The sequence below is a fragment of the Zingiber officinale genome, chromosome 5B (genome assembly GCF_018446385.1).
Source record: "Zingiber officinale cultivar Zhangliang chromosome 5B, Zo_v1.1, whole genome shotgun sequence".
NCBI lineage: Eukaryota > Viridiplantae > Streptophyta > Magnoliopsida > Zingiberales > Zingiberaceae > Zingiber > Zingiber officinale.
In genome coordinates, this window is record NC_055995.1 from 61,534,369 (window position 1) to 61,552,121 (window position 17,753).

General features: G+C 37.5%; 2 protein-coding genes across 2 annotated transcripts; both read left to right on the forward strand.

The window, feature by feature from the left end:
- Positions 1-751: 751 nt before the first annotated feature.
- Positions 752-6,967, forward strand: LOC121986671. Its single transcript, XM_042540624.1, has 7 exons — positions 752-988; positions 1,480-1,608; positions 3,403-3,488; positions 3,983-4,124; positions 4,648-4,873; positions 5,039-5,307; positions 6,638-6,967. Exons 1-7 carry the CDS (start codon positions 752-754, stop codon positions 6,965-6,967), a joined length of 1,419 nt encoding a protein of 472 aa, XP_042396558.1.
- A 2,019-nt stretch (positions 6,968-8,986) lies between these two features.
- LOC121986672 (F-box/kelch-repeat protein At3g61590-like) lies at positions 8,987-10,135 on the forward strand. Its single transcript, XM_042540626.1, has one exon. It carries the CDS (start codon positions 8,987-8,989, stop codon positions 10,133-10,135), a length of 1,149 nt encoding a protein of 382 aa, XP_042396560.1.
- The last annotated feature ends 7,618 nt before the right edge of the window (positions 10,136-17,753 follow it).

A 17,753-nucleotide genomic window follows, 5' to 3' on the forward strand; every position in this document is an offset into this window, starting at 1 on the left:
GTTAGAAGAGGGATATACTAACATAAATGTTCAAATGTGATGAATTAAGAGAAGTATTTAAATGAGTATTTGCACGAAGGCCATTTCCCATAATTTAAAAATCCAGAATCAAATTATAAGGATTTCTCCTCGAAAAAGCTTCCTATTTCTTTCCTAACATTAACTTCTAACTAATGGTGGCAAGCAAGTTGTTTTAAACAAGGTAAGAGGAAATTAGTTGTACTTCTCAGTTTCACTATATCAATACTACCTATTGTAATTGACATTAGACTGCAAGGGTAAGCTAAAGGCTAAATCAAGCATAGTCATTCAGGAAACATATCAACAATTGTTATGCACACGACATGTAGCAAGCAACATAGATTTGTCTCAAGATTCATGTTATTCAAAAGAAGAATGCTACTGACAAGTAAAAAATTTTGATACAAGAATTAGAATAAATAGAGCAAGTACAGCTTCAAAGCATGATTTGCATAACCATTAGCATAATAATGTAATGAAAAGAAACCAAAACTTACCACAAACACTTTGCCCACTTAACATAAATTAACTCTCTAAGGCTGCGTTTGGTAGCCTTGTAATGTAATCCAGATTACATTACAAAGTCGATTATTTTGTTTGATTTGATTTAAAATTTGTAATGTAATGTAATCTGGATTACAAAAGGTAGTGAAGATTTGTAATCTGGATTACAAGGCAAATGCTATGTAATCCGATTACATTACGAGGTCATTGTTTCACCAAAGTTTAAATGCCGAATATACCCCTAGTCGGTTGTCGACCGCCGCCCACCATCGGTCGTCGACCTTCGTCGTCGGCCGCCGCCGCCGCCGGTCGCCGGGCGGCGATCGGCAGCGGCCGCCGGCCACCGCCGTCGGTTTTCGGCCGCCGCCGCCGGCCGTCGATTGGTGAAGACGGTGGCCTACTGATGCGACCGACAGTGGCGGCGGCAACTGGTTGTCGATGGCTGCCGCAAACTCCGGCAGAGGTGTGGTGACCGCCGATAGAGGTCACAGGATATTTTTGTCATTTTATAATAATATAAATTACATTCCTTATAAAAAATAATGGATACCAAACAAAAGAATGTAATCATCTTTGTAATCAAAGATTACATACATTACATTACCAAACGTAGTAATGTAATCAAGATTACATTACATTACATTACATTACATTACAAATTTGATTACATTACAAGCTAGATTACATTACACTCAACCAAACGTAGCCTTATGTAGAATGGGTCGGAATGAATTATATATCCACTTGTGTTCAATGCATGTAGTTCTGTGCAACGAATTCCAGCAGTAAATTTCAACAACTAAACCGTAACTCATTCCTCGCCAGAAACTAAATTTGAAAAAGAAAAAAAAGGAATAATCTGTATAGTGAAGAAGCCTTACCAGTAGGAGATGAATGCAATTGCAAGGCCACTTTAAGTACGGGAATTATGTAGCAGATATCCAATTGTTGCAGATAGTCAGAGAAGAACAAGTGCAAAAGGTGCATCGTTGGGCGATCTCTTCTTTGGCAGGGGGATATAACTCACTCCTCAGGCAATCAAGAATCTCCAGATCATTTGGCAAGCAAAAGAATCCAAACAAGGCAAGTGAAAAGCCACAAACAAGAGAAGAAAAGGGGCGATCTGGCCAATGGAGCGAGGAGGAAGAAAAATAAAAACGGAATTAGCTAACTGTGTCAGCTATTACACAGATCCAAAACAACAAGCCCAAAATCGCAACAAAAAAAGGAAAACCAAAAGTATATTCTCGTACTGAAGGAGCTTCTTAATTACCGGCAAGACCCCTTTGTGCGAAGGACAACGTCGCGGTTAGGAACAACGTCTCTGTGAGGAACGACAAAACCCCTTTGTGCGAAGGATGACTTCGCGGCGAGGAACGGAGAAACCTCTTGGAACCCTTTGTGCGAAGGAAGCTAGGTTGCGGGCAGCGTGGAGGAGTAGCGGAGGAAACTAGGTTGCTGGCGGCGCAGACGAGTGGCGGAGGAGACTAGGTTGCGGCGCACACGGTAAAGTGACGGAGGAGGCACAAAGGAAGGTTTCGGCGGAGATGGGTTTTAGTGGAGTTTCGGTGGAGATGAGTTGTGAGGCTAGGTTTTGGAGTCTTCGTGAAGGGGGAGGTTTTGTTGGAGGAGGTTAGGTGTTAAAAAATAATAATTGATGTAGATATTAGACAACGCTTTTTTAAAAATATTGCCTTTGACCCTCAAAAAATATTAATAGACAACGTTTATTTTAAAAAATGTTATCTTTAAAAAAAATAAAAAATATAGACAACGATTTTCACTAAAAGCATTGTAAAAGAAAAAAAGATAATGTTTTTTTTAAAAAATGTTGTCTTTTAAGTGTTGTGTAATCTTAATTTTCTTATAGTGGAAGAGCAAGAAGTGAACCTCTATCCACCCGTATTCTCCCACAAAACTCTCTCAGTCGTTCATCCGTTCTGCTGAACTACTCGTGATAGCAAGCAGGTGCATTTTTAGTTCGCCACGAACAACTAGTGTTTGGTTGCATCCGTTGTTTTACCGTTGTATCCTAGGAAATAGACGACTCAAGAGAACCTCGAAGCACAGTCGGAGGTGGGGCGAATCTATTTCAAGGAAACTGCGTTGAGCACAGGCCTCGATATCTTAGTCAGTGAATGATGTTCCCGATTGGGTGATCAACTCCCGATTCTACTATGCGTTGTATCAACTCCGCAACTTGAACTACCAGAAACTTGGCAGAACCACCCCGTTGGTAGCCTAAGATTATCCGCTCAGGTCATCTCAACATATAAGTTAGAATTGATTTTGTGTAGTTTTAATTCAGTATTTTCCCCTAATATCTCAAGCAATAGATTGTCCAACAGTAAATCATGTGCATGTATAGAGTGAACTCCCATATGGGAGAGTATTTTTCATTGATTTTATTCGAATTTGACCGTTACTTCATGTTACATATCTGTCACATGGTTATCAAATCGGCTACACTCGGTGGTTGGTATTAGATTCCACGTTTGTATGACAAGTTGTTATAGAAATGACAAAATTGATAGTAAAACTCAATTGCTTAGGGGAAAATGAAGATTAAAACCTCAGCCAATCTTTTTCATTCCTTTCCCTGCTTACTTTAATGCCCTGTTTACATGAGAGCGTGGAAATCAAAAATAGGGAAATTTTTCTACAATGAAAGACTTTTCACTGTTTACTTCATTAAATTTTTTGGAGGAAAAGGAAACATAATTTATCAGTGGTTGATTTGAAGCAAAAAATGATCATCGCCAAATCGGATAGAAAATGAAGGATGGAAAACCAAATGATGCATGTACCCTCTCTTCCTCACAAAATTACACACTTTATGAGACTCTTCATTTCTCTTCCCCAAACTTGTTTTCTCAGTCCGAAGAGGCAGCGCAACATCTGTGCGTCACACATCTACGGCAACGTCTTCGATCTTTCCTCGGCAGTGTTTCTGTTGTTCCTCGGCAACTTGTAGCAGCATCTTGTCTTTCCTCAGCAACGTCTTCTATCTTTCCTCGGCAACGTGTGACTACATCCTTTGTTGTTTTACGACGAAGTTTTGCAATACAACAATCTGGTCTCATGCTTCTCCCTTCTTAACATTTTTTTTTATTTCTTACCATATTCATCAATCTGGACAACAAATGTCATTTCTTTATTTTTTTTTTTTTATGCCACATTCATCATTCTTCATCATGTTCGGCAACGAATGCTTTTTGAGTTATTTTGAAGCAAGCTTGCACAAATTTTCAGTTTAACAAAACTGCAAACACTAAATATTCCTTTATAACACATAAGGTTCCTTCAATGAATCCAATCTTCGTATAAGGTGCCATGATTCTGTCAAGGAAGTTTTTTTAATTTTTTATAAGGTGTCTTTAATTTTTATTTTATAATAATTTAGCATTTTAAACATTTTTTACAGCAATCTATATTATTATTATTACTCTTTGTACAGGTTTAATAAGATGGAGTGGGATAATGGCGAAGAAGATGATCAAAATATTAATGATTATTATGACGAGAATGATGGTAGTTCGGATCACAGTTCGGATGATGAAGTTTTTATAAATAGCAATTGTATAGTTGGTTTTTGGATGGTATTGAAGGAGATAAGAAAATATGTAGATGGGAGTTTGACGGAGAGTAATAAGCAAAAAGATAATGTTTGACGTATTTTATTGCACAATCATATGACTTCTAGCGACGCATAGCGACGCATGCCATAGTACTCTTAGGGTAAATTTGGATGGTTTTAGACGCTTGTGTGAAATATTAAAGCATAACAATAGGGTAAAAGGCAATAGGAATTCAAGTGTTGAAGAAAAGGTTGCTAAATTTTTATATTTGCTTGGTCATGATGTCAAAAATCAAGAATTGAGTTTTTTCTTTTGTCGTAGTACAAGGACTACTAGTAATCACTTTCATGAATTCTTGAAAGCTATTATCAACCTTCATGCTGAATTTATAAAGCAACCAGATGGATCTAAAATTCCTCCACATATAGAGAGTAGCAACAGATTCTATCCTTACTTTAAGGTATTTTTTTTTTAATCATTTTGAACTTTAGAAGTTTTGTAATATACTTTGTAGCCACATATGTCGATTGTCTCTTAATTGCAGGATTGTGTTGGTGCATTAGATGGAACTCATATATGTGTAAAGGTATCTGATGTAGATGCACCTCGATATAGAGGAAGAAAGGATTGGCCAACTACCAATGTGTTGGTTGGATGCTCCTTTGATTTGAAGTTCATATATGTCCTAGCCGGATGGGAAGGAACTGCATCTGATTCTCGAATCATAAAAAATGTCCTATCCAGACGTGATAAATTGATAATTCCTCATGGTATCTAGTTTATAATTAATGTTCATTAGTGGACAATATTTGAAGTAAATATGACTAACTTATATCTTTGATTTGGTGGTAGGTAAATATTATTTAGTTGACTCTGGGTTTATGTTGAAGAGGGACTTGATTACCCCTTATTGATGAATTAGTTATCACTTGAAGAATATTCGAGATGTGGCCCTACAAATGCAAAAGAGTTATTCAATTTTCGATATGCATCTCTTCGCGATATAATCGAGAGAGCTTTTGGGGTTTTAAAGAAGAGATTTCCAATTATTGCTAGTGGAACAGAACCTCATTATGAAATTGACATTCGTACAGACATTATCTTAGCATGTTGTATTCTTCATAATTTTTTAATGGAGGTGGATCCAGATGAGAGATTAATTAATGAAGTAGATCATGAATTGAGTGCAACTTATTACGATGAAGTGAGTCACAATGAAAGATAGGACGATGACTGGAGGCAAGGAAGCATGATTAGAGATAACATAGCTAATGATATATGGTTAGATTACAATATTAACTAAAGAAGGGTTATTTTGATTTATTAGAAAATTATCAAAAGAATCATGATTTCATGGATTGAATATATTTTTTTAAGGGTTATTTTGATTCGAACAATGTAATGGATTGAATATGTTTTTTTGATAAATCTTAATGTTAGATGTTCATCTATTGGATTTTAATTTTTCTCTATACATGCAATTTGCTTGTCAGTCCAATATTATTGTACTTGAATGTTTACAATTGTGAATAAGATTTGATTTTTTTTCATGTTCATGTGTGCATTTGATGTAGGTGTTGATTAAGAATGGGTACACCAATTGAACAAGTCAAGAGAGATGTGCTTAAGTGGACTGAAGAGATGGATAGGATTTTTATAGATGCTATATTAGAACAACAAGTTAATGGTAATCGAATAGGTGACACTTTCACATCTACTGCGTACAAAGATATGGTTGTCATTTGTAATGAAAAGATTGAAATCCCATTGACGAAGGATAATTTGAAGAATAGAATTAAAACATTGAAAAGTCATTTCAATTCATGTTATGATTTATTTAAGAATGCAAGTGGAGTTCAATGGCATGCTAAAAGTAGAAGATTTGAGGTTGAGGATGCAGTTTGGAAGCAACTTATTGATATAAGTATTAATTATAAATATGAATTCATATTTAGTCAACCACTGTATTTCTACTTATGTTTAAAATTGTCTAGATTAATTCATTAATTAATTATTTCCATTTATTTTCTTCTAAATATTTTGGTCAAACTAGGTCACTTTTGACAATGTCTTGATACATTATCTATGTCACTTTTGATACATCATTTTTGACAAGTTCATTTTGCTTGTACATGACAGAAGATATGTATGACATGCATTTGTATATTTCATAAAAAGTATTATAAGACATTGTAATGAGAAAAGTCAAATTTTAGGAGGTGATAGAGTTAATTGAATGTAGTCCAGATTTGGAGGAATACTACAAACTCCAATTTCTGTCAAGTTCTTTAGCAACATTATAGCCAAAACCAGAACTCCACGTGCAGTTTCTAGCTTTTTGCAAGCTAAAACTAGTAAATAAAATTTGACAAGATGTTTTTTACCAACATGATAGCCAAATCCAGACTAAAAAATCTCTTGTTTTTCCCTCCTTTGTTACACTGATTCACCTGCCTACTTGATTGATTTGCTTCACTCAGACCAATAGTAAATGTAGTACTATTGTATTTCTAATTATGTTTAAATTTGTCTAGGCTAATCCATCAATCAAGAAGTGGAGATATACCCTTGCAGCTCATTATGAGAAGTTGTTAGAGTTGTTTGGTCACGATAGGGCAAATGGGCAAAGAGCTTCTACTGTTATAGAAAGAAATGTTGAAATTATTTTAGAGGAAGAACAAAGAGATCTTGGACTAGATGATGAACATGAGAATTTTGAAGTAATCCCTGATAGTCCACCATTTGATGATCGATCAAGGAAGAGAAAGCTAGCATCTATTGATTCATATGCATTAAGAAAAATTCAGCCATCGACATTAATGTCAAGGAAGTTGTTGCCGCAATTGATCGTTCAACTTCAGTGATTGAAAATAGGTCATTTCACCAACAAAATGTAAATGAGAAACTCTACAAAGCTCTAGTTTGTGTTGGTGTTCCAGATAAAAGTATACTTGTTGTGTATCTATTTCTAGGAGATAATAAGGAGAAGATGATGTTTTTCATGGGATGTCCACCAGAGAAGATATTGGAATTTCTAAAGATGATATTCTCTTTCTAATTTTGATTAGCTATGTCAACATGACAGCCACTATTTTGCAAAACTCTAGAATATTAAGTATAAAAAAAATATGAGCTACTTATTTTGGTATCAGAAAGTAAACTTTGTAGTTTAATATTTTAGTTGGTAATAATTTATGTAGACTATTTTTCAAGTAATATTTGTAATTGATAATTTTTAATTTATATTTTGGTTGACAACTATTTAATAGTGTTTGTAAATTATTTTTAAGTAAAGTTTATTATCGATACTTTATGTAATTTAATATTTTAGTTGGCGATAATTTTATCGTATTTGTACTTTAATATTTTAGTCGACAATAATATTTTTTTTGGGTTTCAAAGTAATATTGAACTATAATAAATATTATTTTTAAAAATAATATTGATAATTTTAAATTTTAGATTTTATTTTGATTAATAGCAATTTTTAATTATCAAGATAAAATAAATATTAATTTAAAATTATATGTTACACCCAATATGAAGGATATTTTAAGTCTTCTGTAGCCCTTATGGTGAGAAGGATATGATATTTTGGTCAATAAATAATTTTATTTTCTTTCTATTTATCTAAGTAAAGTTTAAGAGATTGATTTTATCAATTTTCCTCAATCAAAATAAATAAATAAAGTAGATTGTGAATTTTTTTCCCACCTCTTGCCTCTAGGTTTGTTTCATCTCCCCACGATCCACACCACAAAATAAACAGAGCATTAGTTCTCAATATGTGAGGTGTCTTTTGCCTTTTTGAACCAACTTTTTTTCAAGTCATAATAATATTACACTAGGATAGCCACACAACCTTTTGGTACGTGAGATGTTAAATGAAATATGGAACATTTGCCTAGGAGATCTTGTCTTTTTGTAACCAAACTTTTGGGCTTAGTTTTAATTTTTAATATAATTAGATATTTATTTTCAAAATTAAAATCATGCATAATCACGAGAAATATCAATTACATATCTAAAAGGAAAATAATAATATGTTCATATAAAAAAATAAAAGAAAATATAAATAAATAAATAAAGTTGCAAGTCTTTTCTACATTTAGTAAAAACAGAACATAAAACTTAATTTTCCATTCTTAACACAGCACGAAGGGACGAACAAAGTTACCAAGCTCATTCTCGCTTAGATGAATTCTACTGATTCTTATCTAGAAAAAAAAAGAAAAGTGCAAATTTTATTAATAAAAAATTTATCTATTATATTTTATTATAATCCTTTTTTTAGTTTAATAATTTGTCTTATTTTAAAAATCTTTTTCTTATAAAATCCTAATTAGTTTAATAAAATATGACTGATTTGTTTTAAAAAATAAAATACCTTTTATAAAAGTTTTAAAAATTTAAAAAATTTGATGGCTTAGTTAATTTTTTATTTTTCTCAACCGACGAAAACAATTTGATTTTGTGAAAAGATGTTATTAATGAATTAATTATTAGTTTATTTTTTCGATCAATATCTTTTTTGATGTCAATGTCTTTCCTTATTTATATTATTTTTTTTAGAAAGAAATTAATGGCTTTTTAATATATATAATTATTTCTATGTTTTAATTTGTAAATTTTATTTCTATAGAATAAAAGGAAAAATTAAGGTATTAAAAAAATAGTTTATATTGATCTTTTCTGTTTTTCCTATATTAATTATATATTACCTTTTTATTTATTAAATTTTATAGAAAGAGCATAATTTCCTAATCTTATATATTGACCTAAAATTGGAGTAATACGGTATAAGAGGATAAATAGAGTAATAAATAGAGTAAAATTCATCGCGGAAGGAGAGTTATATCCACCCCGAGGTTGCATAGATCACGATGCCTAGAAATAGTGACGGCCAGGAGGAGGAGGAAGAGAAAGAAGACAAAGGAACATTGATGTCGTGGGATGTCTCTCTACCGGACGAACTCCTGCAGATGGTGCTGTCCCTTTTGCCCATCGCAAACATCATCAAATTGGGCATGGTGTGCAAACGGTGGTACGAGGTGGTTCACTCCAGCCCCCCGTTGTCGTGGGCGATGATGGCGCCACAGAAGCCCTTGTTCTTCAGGTTCTGCTTTCACGACTGCGCCTTCTTGGGCCACCTGTACGACCCTTGCTTCGTCCAGTGGTATAACTTCGACTTCCCCCGCTTAGAAAAGAGCATCTGGCGCACGTCCTCCTCCGGTGGCCTGGTTTGCTTGATGAACACCAATGACGGAGATCGCTTATTGGTCGGCAATCCCATCAAGAGAGACTGGAAGTTGCTTCCTCGAGTCCCCGGCGGCTCCTCCCCCCAGTTCAACGCGCTCGCCTTGTCGTTCGACCGCCTCACGCGCAGCTACACCGTGGTCGTCGCCAAGTGCACCGAGTTGCCAGGGACGCTCTGGAAATGGCACTTATCCGTCCACATCTACGAATCGACGACGAAATCGTGGGCCACGCTCTTGGCCCAAGACATCGAATTCTGGATGGGCAGCAACGAGGCCGTCATATGCAACGGCGTGCTCTACTACGTCATCGGCCCGGTGCAACGCCCCTACTTATTGGCGTTCGATCTCGCCAAGCCGCCCTCTGCCATTGAGTCTCTGATTCAAGAAGCGATTCCTGCGCCATTCAGTCTTGCCTGTGCTGGATTGATCAACCTGTCGAACAAATTGGTCATGGTTGGAAGGATAGATTGGCCGCGCAAGGGAGTGGTGATTTTGGAACTCGAGGATAAGACATGGCGGGAGGTGGCTTATACGCCGATCCCTGTGTACATGATATTTGACAACAAAAATTTCATCAGTTGTGGCGTCAGGGACTTCCTCTTCATGCACTCCAGAGGGTGGCCGACGCTACTGACCTTCGACATGAGGCAGAAGATGTGGAAATGGTCGTGCCAGCTGTGTCCGTGCCCGCGCCTCTACATTGAGCCATTGCAGTTCAGGTCCCTATACTACTGCGGCTTCTGCTTCGAGCCGAGGCTCGACGTCTCCTCTTGATCTCTCTCTGCTGCATGCTTCATTTACAACTCGACAAAAACAAATATTGTTTAGTTTATTTTCATTGTCTGTTAGGGCTTTTTTTCATCTGTTTATTAGTCTATATTAAACTGAATTTAACCATATTAATTTTCCTATATTCTAAATATTTTTTCAGATATTAATGAGTTAACCAAAAGTTATTAAAGGGCCTAGACTCATCACGATCACTCAAAATCTGAAATATTCAATTTCCACTGTTGAGCCTCAGCATAGTTAAATTCTCTGATTCCTTAACCTTTTAAGTTATTAGTGAGAAACTAAAAAAACAATTACTCATTAATGAGTTTGATACATACATATTCACGGCCTTAAATACATCATAATTACTCTAAAACCAGTACAATTATGTTCCTGTCACTTTGTTAAGTGTGGACACCTTAAATATCTAAAATCCAAATCCTTTTTGCCTGATCAAAACTCATTAATAGTTATAAACATTAAATTCACTCTAAACCTAAAATATTCTCTTTCTAGCCCTCTCTTAAGTTTGAATATACTTAAATATCTTGATTTTAAATTATTTTAAGCTATCAGTGAGATTAAAAATAATCCAACTATAAATATATTTGACATATAATCATTGGTAAGGGTGATCGCTAGAAGCGCCCCTGACCACTTCAAAAATACTGAACAATCTTCTCTCAAAGTTTGAAGGAAATAGACTTATCATTCATGTAGCGGATCTACATTTGAAAGAAAAAGACTTCTTTCATGCCTCATCAATAAACTACCTGATATGGGTTGTAAAATACCGAAAATTTACGAATAATGATAAGGGAATTTTTCAAAATTTTTAGAAATTTTTCGGGAATTTTTCGGAGCTCGTATGGACGAGTTTACGGGAATAAAACGGGGTCCGGAAAAGCCTGTTTAGACTACTCCGTTTTAGCGAGGAAATATTGATTTTCTTTATTTCCTTTTCTTTTCTTTTCTTTATTTTCTATTTCCTTTTTTTTCTCTGCACAGCACCACCGCCGACGCTCTCCCATCTTCCCTCTGTGCTGCCAGAGCCGACCATCACAGTCGACCTTCGTGCCCTAGCACCGTCGCCAGCCTTCTAGCTGTCGCCTGGGCCCTAGAATTTTACCGCCGGCCTCTCCTTCCCGAGCCGCACTAGGTGCCGCCACTTTGCCCTAGCCGTCGCAGTGAGGGGGAAACCGCTTGATTTCCACCAGATTTCTGGCGCCAGCCAAGGTGTAGCCGACAGAAGCTGTGCCCTAGCGTCGACTGCCGACTACACCCGTGCCTTAGCACTATCACCAGATTTTTGTTCACCTCCGATCAGTGGAGAGGGAGAAGGTAAGGTGGGTTGGAATTTGGTCGTTGCTTGATTTGTTATCTCTATTTCTTGATCTCAACCTGATCAGACCAGTGGGAAAGAATCCAACAGGGAGATTGTGCTCTCTGGTGTTCTTGGTCCGGCCCATCTTGTTCCAGCGTCAACAGTGGCTAGGTAGTGAGGTAAGTAGTAGAGAATTGTATCCTTGTTGTAGATTCTGTGTTGGTTGGACTATTGTGATGATAGATTTGATTTAGGTAAATTGGAGATAGAATTCCTAATTGTTTCTGGTTTCCGGCAGCAAGGTTTTCAGCCGTGACAACAGGGAATTCCTCGACCTTGGATTAATAGTGATACATCCTAGATTTGGGTAAGTGTAGAATTAGGTGAGTTTTTGTGTTTAATCTGTAATGGATTATATTATAGTAAGTCCTAATTAGAAGGTGGAACGATTAGGGTTAATGAAGTTAACCATAATTGATCAATGGATTAGGATTTAGTTTAGTTAATGGATGCATGATAGAATTAACTAAACTAAATATTGTGACACAGGACTTTGACGCGAGACGAGTATCTCGACGTCGGATTTGGACCGATTGGACCTTTCTTATTGGAGGCGGGTACTTTTGACTTTATGTCTTTGATATGCATAGTAGTGAATTTAACAAATAGCAACAATTATGTTTCTTAATTGTTTCGGTTAGTCACTACCCGATACCTGTTACATGTTTGGTTGATTGCTTATTTTGCATCTCATGTTATTACTTACCTGATTATACATGCTTAGGGGTAGTGATATAACCATGCTTCACCATGTTCAGAACCTAGGTGTGATACCTTATCTGATCTGTGTACCCTTGATATGATTTATTGATTATGGTGCACATCATATATGTATATAGATTGGTTCAGTATATTACCATGCTTAGTATCATGCATCATTCGCATGATTGCATGCTGTGTGATAGATTGCTCCATTATTGTCGAGCACATCGCCAGTTTCATTACTGTTCGGTGCTCCGTTGGTCCGCTCATGGGTAGCGTGACGCAGCGTGATAGCACGTCAGTTTTGCTCTATTCGGTGCTCCGTTGGTCCGCTCATGATTGGTGTGACGCAACATGGTAGCACGTCAGGGATCCCTCCCCGTCATGGTGTACCGGGAGATGAGAGCATTGCGCTCCCCCATTTATGATTTGGGGTAGGAGTATGTGTGTACTCCGACAGCATCCCGTCCTTTCGGTCACTCATCAGGAGTAGTGATGCAGAGTGCACGGTTGTCACAGCCCTACCCACTCGGTTCCGCCATTATGTGTGAGATGGCTGACTGGCGTCAGGGGTGACCATGACTGCATTGGCATCATACGCATTGATGTATTTATTTCTTGTGATTGTGTTTGCTGCACTTATTTGATGCATATTGGCTGGATGCCCATGCTTGACATGCATACAGGATTTCAATACCTCTCGGACTGTTTATCCTTGTAAGGTCCTGGTTAGTACAGTATTCTCCTGTTTATTTCAGTTTGCATTTACCTTTATTATGTCAGGAGACTGTACGCAGGATTAGTGCTAGATGTTATTTCCTTACTATGTATATCAGTTGTTACCCACTGAGTGTTGGACTCACACCCTCCTCCGTTGCTATTTTCAGGTTGATGCTGTCCGGAGGAGTTCCAGTCGCTAGTCCCCTACAGACCGCGATGACGTGTGGTTTATCTTTTGGTTTTCTTTATCAGACTAGTTCTGTTTGATGCACTTGGATTATGGTTTTTGTGTTAGGGATATTGCACTATCGATGATTTTCATTCAGATTTATTTTACTACATGCCTGCCTGGATGGCAGAAGAGGTGAGTTGATTTTATCGTCGGATTTGAGTTTTATGAGTGTAGTGGAGTAGGGTTGGTTTTGAGTCTGCTTATCACTGTTCAGTTTGTTTACTATTTAACTGCGTGGTTGTGTCAGCCAGAGGCTGAAATTGATATAAACTGCGTGGATGTCTATGTTATTGTTTGTTTATTATTGTCATTATTCCAGCCGCATGTGGCTGAGGTATATGATGATGTAGAAAGTTTCAGATTGTCCGCCGTACAGGGGAGATGCTGCCAAAATTTCTTCGGACAGGGACTCCTCCGGCGCGTGACATGGGTTATGATAAGGGGACCCCCTTTACAGGAGAAGGGAAGAAGGATAACGAAGATGAGGGAGGCTGAGAAGGGCAAGAGGGGGGGCCGCCTTGAAAAGGTTAGACCCGACAAAGGGGGGTCGCTACACGCATGACAGTCAGAGACATATCGGACGTGATAGACAGATCGAGCATGTAAAATCGGCTGAAAAGACTGACCGAGTATGTTCGGTCAGTCAGATATAAAGGTTCGACTCGGTGTATAGAAAGTTTAACCTCGGGCGGTCCGGAACGTGGCAAGGTCACTCGAGTATATGAGTTTGGTAAGCAAAAATCGATCGAACACGGATACTCGACCGGGCATATATAGCCGACTGAGCATATAGAGTCGGCCGAGTGTAAAAGTTCTTAGCCTTGTGCACAATATACAAAGGTAAAACTATTTGTGTTGAATTCATTTGAGGTCATATTTATGAAGCTTACTTACTGATTGATCGGATGCGAGTGATAGAGGGGGGGGGGTGAATATCGCTTCTTTTAAAACTTTTCTTATCTTTTTAAAACACAAAGTTAAGCAGCAGAAATTAGAAAGAGACACGTTTGTTTACTTCGTTGGGAGCCTAGCTCGACTCCTATTCGAAAGTCCGCGGTCCTTAACTGCACCGATGGACAAAGCACTATAACTCTTCTTTCTGAAATCCTTCGGAAAGAAGTAGATCGTACATGTACAAAGATATAAGATAGTAACGCTCTACTATCTTATAAAATTAAGTACAGTACAAAAGAAAAGATATACCGATAATAGTAGTAGTAAGTCGTAGCTCGGTCGGCACTATCGAATGAAGTCTCTTGTAAAGTTGATGAAGACTTGCAACGTGAGCAGCTTTCAGAAGAGCACTTGAATCGATCAGAAAGTTCTTCTAGCCTCAGACTTCGAGCCTCATTTTATAGGCCTTGGGCGTTCGGTCGACCGAACCCGCTCCCTCCTTCCTTCCTGGCTGGAGTCTGACGTCGGCTCGGAAATCTGCATTAACTGATCTTTAATAGTTCGGTCGACCGATCATGCCTTTCAGTTGACCGAACAAGCCTTTTCCTTGTTCGTTGAAATCTACCGAGATCTTTATTTATTGCACCATTAATGTTGATTGGATCGGTCGACCGATTCTCTGGTTCGGTCGACCGATCAGCCTTTTTCCTTTTTCTGCTGATCGATGCTGATGATCTGTTCTGTGCTGAGTCATCATGGTTCAGTTGACTGATCTTACTGTTCGGTCGACCGATCAAGCTTTGATTGGGCTCGGACTCGATTTTGGTTCGATCTGGATACTGAACTGAACTTGCCTGGTTCGATCGACCGATCAGGTGGTTCGGTCGACCGATCGAGCAGAACTTCCAAAACAGTGTTAAGCAAACACCTTGCAAAATCGATATTAGCACAGTAATATAAAATGCATGAGTAATATGAAAGAAAATAAAACTGTCTTGATCTCAACTTGAAAACCTTTTCGGTTTCTTCAGTTGGATTAGCGACCTAAGGTTGTTCCCTTCGGGAACCCGACCTCACTGTCGCTCTTCCAATTTGTTTACCTCAACCTACCTGCCAAACTTTGATCCTCCATATCTAGTTTGGACTTTTCACTCAGCCTTGATCGGCTCCCCAGGACTTTTTTCTTGATCTTTGGTCCTCCAGACCTCTCGATCACACTGCCAAGCTTCGGGTCCCCTCGACCTTCTTAGACTTGCACCTGGGTTCCACGATCTGCTAAGATTTCTCCTGCCTAGCCTCCAACTAGGTCTTTCTTGGTTGAGTAAACATCCTGCACACTCAGTCAACTTGTTAGATCATAACAAGACTTAACTTGAACTTTTGACAACATCAAAACTTAGGTTTGATTCTGGTACAACTTGCACCAACAATCTCCCCCTTTTTGATGTTTGGCAACCAAGGTTCAAAGTTAAGTAAAAAAATATGTAACAATTAAATAAACAAACAATTTAACTATTAATACTCCCCCTGATTTGAACAACTCCCCCTGAATTCACTATCTCTCCCCCTTTGACACACATCAAAAATAGAGGAAGACCAACAAACTAGAAGTGTTGTAATATGTAAGAATTAATTTGAAATAGTACCAAAAACTATATAAGATGTTTTGAAAGAAAATAGTTTTAAAAAAATAAAATTTTGAAAACTTTTACTAAGTTAAGAAACTATAAGAACAACTTGAAAATTTTCACTAAGCAAAATAATTTTGAAAAGAATAAAATTTTGAAAATTTTTAAATAATTTTGAAAAGAATAAAATTTTGAAATGTTACTAAGTTAAAAAAAAATAATTTTAAAGAGACCAAATTTTGAAAAATATTCCTAAGTAAAATATTTTGAAGAGAGTAATGTTTTACTAGTAAAATTTCTAAAAACAACTCTCAATGTGAAATAAGTAAAACAGTTTGGTTCAAATGTTAAAAAAAATTAAAACCTTAAAAAAATTGAAAAAGATATTTCAAAAATAATTTTTAACACTTTTAAAAATAGAAAAGTATGAAAGAATTTTACTAAGTGTATAAATATTTTGAAAAATAAAATTTAGGATTTTCAAAAATTTTGAAATTAGGATAAAAATGTGAAAAATGCATAGTTCAAGGCTCCCCCTAGAATTGATGACAACCTAAAAGTCCAAGCATAGGCAAAAAGACTAAGGAAAAATGTTCTTATGATGAAATGTCCAACCCTTGTACAAAGCTAACTACCATAAGATAGCAGCAACAGACTTAGGTTGGTCAATTTGAGTATTTAGTACTAACTAGATTTTTACTAGCTAGTTTAACTCAAATTGATTTATATATGTTGTGTAAAGCCCAAATTTATAGTGATGCACTAACATAAGCATCTGAAATCTTAGGCTAGGTCCTAAGCATCGCACCCATTCTAAGTTATCAAACAAGGGATCCTACTGTGCTTGTGAGATGCTGGCTCCTAAAACTATAGAATCATGAAATTCTATGGTAGAACCTAGGCTACTCCAGAAAATTAAAATATTTTTAAAGAGTTTTGAAAGCTAAAATTTTAAAAGAGGGATTTTTACAAAAATAATTTTTGAAAAATAAACTAAGTAATAATTTTCAAAAAAAAAAAACTATTCTATAAAATAAAATGCCAATAGATTTTTACATACTAACTACAAATAAAATGTCAGGTCGGCTTGTAGTTGTTGGTGCGGTTAGTACTAACGATTTAACCCAGGTTTTGATGAATGACAAATAGGTTAAGTTAGTTTTGTTGTTGTCTGACACTTTGATCGAGTGTGCAGGAGAAGTCCAGACAGGTCGACGGGCTGACCGGATGTCTGGCACAAAGTCCAGCTAGGTCGACGGGCTGACCGGATAGCTAGCGAGAAGTCCAAGAGGGTCGACGGGCTGACCGGACGCTTGGCGAGAAGTCCAGCTAGGTCGACGGGCTGACCGGATAGCTGGCGAGAAATCCAAGCGGGTCGACGGGCTGACCGGACGCTTGGCGAGAAGTCCAGACGGGTCGACGGGCTGACTGGACGTCTGGCAGGTAAGTGAGGTAAGTCACTGGAGGGGAGTGATTGCGAGGACTCGTTCCCGGGAAGGGAACATTAGGCGTCGATCCGGCTTAGATCCATTTCGGATATCTAAGTCGAGATCGTGACTAGATTCTGGTCTCGGAAAGACGGAATCTAAGTCATACTATTTTTGCTAATTCATACTCACTTTGCTTTTGCTAACAATCTGTGTTGCAGGGTAAATTTGCCTCCGGACTAACGTTTGTCTTGCAGGACGGATTCTGCGGGAAAACAGGGTCCGAGCGCCCGGAAGGGATCCGGGCGCCCGGGAGGGAAATTTTATCCTGATCGCGCGTCGCCACGTGGAGCTCGCTGGTTGGACTTGCCACGTCTCACCAGGGTGCCCGGAAGGCATCCAGGGCGCCCCGAGCCTCATATAAAAGAAGGGTCAGAGGAGAGCTTCAGAACAACAACGAAAAGAAAAGTCTTCCACTGCTCTGCACTTCTGCGATGCTAACAAATCTCCGACACTACGCTCCTTTCTTGTCTTTATTATCGGTATTTGTTTTTCATTTTCATTAGCATTCATTGTACTGTTTTGTGTAATCATTATTTCGAACTGCTAGTGAATTGCCCAACGAAAGTAC